General features: G+C 68.2%; 1 protein-coding gene across 1 annotated transcript; it reads right to left on the reverse strand.

Annotated features, from left to right (window-relative positions):
* Window positions 1-639: 639 nt before the first annotated feature.
* On the reverse strand, window positions 640-2882 carry FGF22 (fibroblast growth factor 22). Its single transcript, XM_046637614.1, has 3 exons — window positions 2669-2882; window positions 1014-1117; window positions 640-923 (listed from the first exon to the last, which is right to left on the reverse strand). Exons 1-3 carry the CDS (start codon window positions 2880-2882, stop codon window positions 729-731), a joined length of 513 nt encoding a protein of 170 aa, XP_046493570.1. The 3' UTR covers window positions 640-728.
* Window positions 2883-3367: the final 485 nt, after the last annotated feature.

A 3367-nucleotide genomic window follows, 5' to 3' on the forward strand; every position in this document is an offset into this window, starting at 1 on the left:
GGGTCCTCACGGAGGCCCCAGGGGAGGAGCGTGTCCCACCTCCTCCAGCTTCCAGAGGCGCCGCATCCTGGCTCGGGGCCCCTTCCTCCGTCCACACGGCCAGCAGCGCAGCGTCCCCATCTCGGCCTCTGACCCTCCCGCCTCCCTCTGCTCAGGACCCTGGGCTGACCCTGGGCCCCGGGAATCCAGGGTCACCCCCATCCCAGGGGCCTCGACTTAACCCACCTGCAGAGTCCTCTCTGCCTTGCGAGGTGACAGCGTCCACAGGTCCTGGGACTGGGGCTTGTCACTCTGTGGTGTGTCCGCGTGGCCCTCTGCCCTGACCCCAGACCCCTCGCTGCGCCAACCGCCCGCTCCAAGCCTCTGCCCACTTGCATCCTGGCTGGAGTGCCCTTCTTGGACCTTCCGATGGCCGCACGGCTGTACCCGGTCTCCAGCCCAAGAGGTGCACTGTTGGGGCTGCCCTGCTCTGCAGCTCAGGACTGGACGCTGATGGCCCTGCTCAGCTCAGTGTCCACCTTCCTGCAGACCCAGACGGCAGCTCCCCAAGAGCCAGGCTGCATCTGTGGGGGTCCTGCACACAGTAGGCGCTCCATTAATGCTTTTGAGACAAATGAGTGGCCGCACACGTGTTCAGCCATGGCCTGGGCCTCCCCCAGCCTCTGGCTCTGGCTGCCCGGCTCCGGCGTCTTCTGGAATCTGTCCGGCTGTTCCCCATGGTCCCTTGGTCAAGACACCAGGACGGGCAGGAAGTGGGTGGATAGGTGGTGCACCCGCGTCCGGCCACCACGACGCGGGGCCCCCTGCCCGTCCAGCGCCAGGAACATGGGCCGGCCACGGTGGCGCCAGCGGACCGAGGCATATGTGTTGTAGCCGTTCTCCTCAATGCGCTCCCGGAACCTGCAGTGGGCGGTGCAGACCCTCTGCGGGCAGGCGGGCGGGTGAGCGAGCGCCAGACCACCCTCTCCACCGCCGCCCGCCTGCTGGACACCCCTCCCCACCCGCACACTCACCGACCCGTAGAGGCGGCCCCGGCGGCTCATGGCCACGTAGAAGCCGGTGTGCACGGCCTTGAGGGCCACAACGCCCACGCGGAGGGAGCGGATCTCCAGGACGCCTGTGGGAGGGACCCGGGGTGTCCACACACCGTGCATTCCACGCGCTGACAGCCGCTAATGCTGCCTGAGCGCCAACCGTATGCCAGACCCCACAGCGGCCCCAGGTGGGAGGTGCCCACTGTGCCCACTGCCCAGAAGGGGAAACTGAAGCCTGGGAGGTGGCAGAGCCAGGAGCCAGGTCCCGGCCTCATCCCTCGACGGGGGACCCTGGGAGAGGCCCGTGCTGCTCTGAGCCCCTATTTCCTGTCCAGCGAAGCAGGGCTGGGGGCTGCCCACAGTCTCAGCTCCACCTGTGCCCTGGGGCCGACTCGAGTCCAGGCCTTGCCCCTTGGTCTTCAGGCTGGACTTGGATGCCAGAGGCGATGGGGAGCTCCCCCCCGCCCCACGGGGCCTGCGCATTTCCTGGGCCAGGCACCTGGCTCCTCTCAGTGTGAGGCTGTCGGGCCCACCTCCTCGGAGAGGCCCCGGACCTCCCAGACGAAGTGGCCGCTGTCAGCTCCCATGCGTCTCCCTGTCACTCCTTCCCTCCTGCTGCTTTACTCTCTGCTCTGGGAGCCCTGATGTGGGCTGTCCTGGTGGCTGCCACGTCCCCGTGCCCAGTGCAGCACACGAGGGGCCCAACTCAGGATGCCTGAACTAAGGACACGGCCCGGATGGGGAAACTGAGGCTCAGAGAGAAGCAACCACTGTCCCAGGCCACCCTTCCCGGCTGTGCCCACCACCGATGGACCTGCCCGGCCAGTCTCCGGTCGTCGCCCTCGTCTGACGAGCCTAATGACGGCCTCGGGAGCCCCAGATGAAAGCAGCCAGCCAGGGCAGGGGCCATTATCTGCCCCGATGGTGACTCAGGAGCGGCCAGTGATGTGCTCAGCCCCGGCACCCCTGCCTGGGCCTCAGAGCCATGGGGAGACTGGGGCAGGCCCCTGGGGTCGCCGGCCGCCCTGGTCTCCCAGCTGTCCCCAGCCCCACCTCTCTGCCCCTGCGTCTCCTCTTGCCTCATACATTCCACAAACACTTATTGAGTGCCTACTGTTTGCTGGGTGGGGCAGCAGGGACAAGGACTCCAACTCGATGGGGTTCTGGGCATCCAGGGGCCCCAGCAACCCCACTCCCCCTACTATGTGACCCCGGGCAGGTCATGTCCCCTGTCTGTGCCTCAGTTTCCCCATCTGCGAAATGGGTATCTAGGGAGAAGTAGAGGGATCCCCAGTACAGACAGCTCCTGGGCTTGGTTTTGCAGTGTGGGGAGTCCAGAGCTCAGAGCCCGGCTCTGCCTGCTCCAGGGCCCTTCCTGGAGCCTCAGTTTCCCCTCTGTAAATGGGCCCAGTGACCCCCAACCTCAGCTCTTCCACAAAGACCTTTCTCTGCTCCTGAGCCAGGGCTGAGCTGGCAGCAGCTTCTGTGACCCTCACCTCCACCGTCCACCCCTCCCACCATGTGGATAGGGCCCAGCTCATCCTTATTATTATTACTGCAGCCGTTGTTGTTACTGTCCGCCCATCCGCCCTGTAGCCGCCTCCCCGGTCCCCGGACAGCCCCCAGCGACTCACTGTCAGGGCTGTGGCGCCAGCGGGTGCCCTGCACGCGGCCGCTGGGGTCCACACCCAGGAAGAAGTGGGTGGAGGAGAAGAGGCGCCGCCAGCGCACGTCGCCCTCCAGGTGCGGGTAGCTGCGCGCTCTCCGCGGACCGCCGGGGGTCCCCGCGGCGCCGGGCGCCCGCGCCAGCAGCAGCCACGCCAGGCCCAGCCACAGGCGGCCGCGCATGGCCCCGCGCCCCGCTCGCCGCCCGCTCCTGCCTCCCTGCGCGTCCGCGGCTCTGCCATCGCGCGGCCGGGGGGCGGGGCGCCCGACCCAGACCCCCGCGCGGGCCAATAGGGAGTCTCGTGGGCGTGGCCAGCGCCGGCGGGGGCGGGGCGACTAGGCGGCGGGGCGGGGCCATTGGAACGCGCGCCTGGCCTCCCACGTGTTTGTCCTGCGGGGCGAGGAGCAGAGAGAGATGGACAGACGGTCAGACGTGTGAGACACAGAGACGGGGAAATGGAGATGCCAGGGGGTCGGGCCGGTGGGACTCATCCTCCCTCCAAACTGGGGCTTCCTGAGAGCCAGGCCTCGCGCAGGGTGGGCGTGGGCGCCGTGGCGGGGAGCAGAGGGGCAGTTGGGGCGGTGTGCACACAGGTTTGGGCAGGTGGGTGGGGGGAGTGCGGTGGGCCAGAAGGTGGCGACGGGAGGATGACACGTGGGCGTGTCCG

The sequence above is a fragment of the Equus quagga genome, chromosome 14 (genome assembly GCF_021613505.1).
Source record: "Equus quagga isolate Etosha38 chromosome 14, UCLA_HA_Equagga_1.0, whole genome shotgun sequence".
NCBI lineage: Eukaryota > Metazoa > Chordata > Mammalia > Perissodactyla > Equidae > Equus > Equus quagga.

Excerpts from the sequence above, each read along its gene's own strand:
- FGF22 (XM_046637614.1), bottom strand. The coding sequence starts at position 2,882 with ATGCGCGGCCGCCTGTGGCTGGGCCTGGCGTGGCTGCTGCTGGCGCGG. Across the intron at positions 1,118-2,668 it reads CTGGCGCCACAGCCCTGACA|GCGTCCTGGAGATCCGCTCC; the intron begins GTGAGTCGCTGG and ends TCCCTCCCACAG. Across the intron at positions 924-1,013 it reads GGGGCCGCCTCTACGGGTCG|AGGGTCTGCACCGCCCACTG; the intron begins GTGAGTGTGCGG and ends GCCTGCCCGCAG.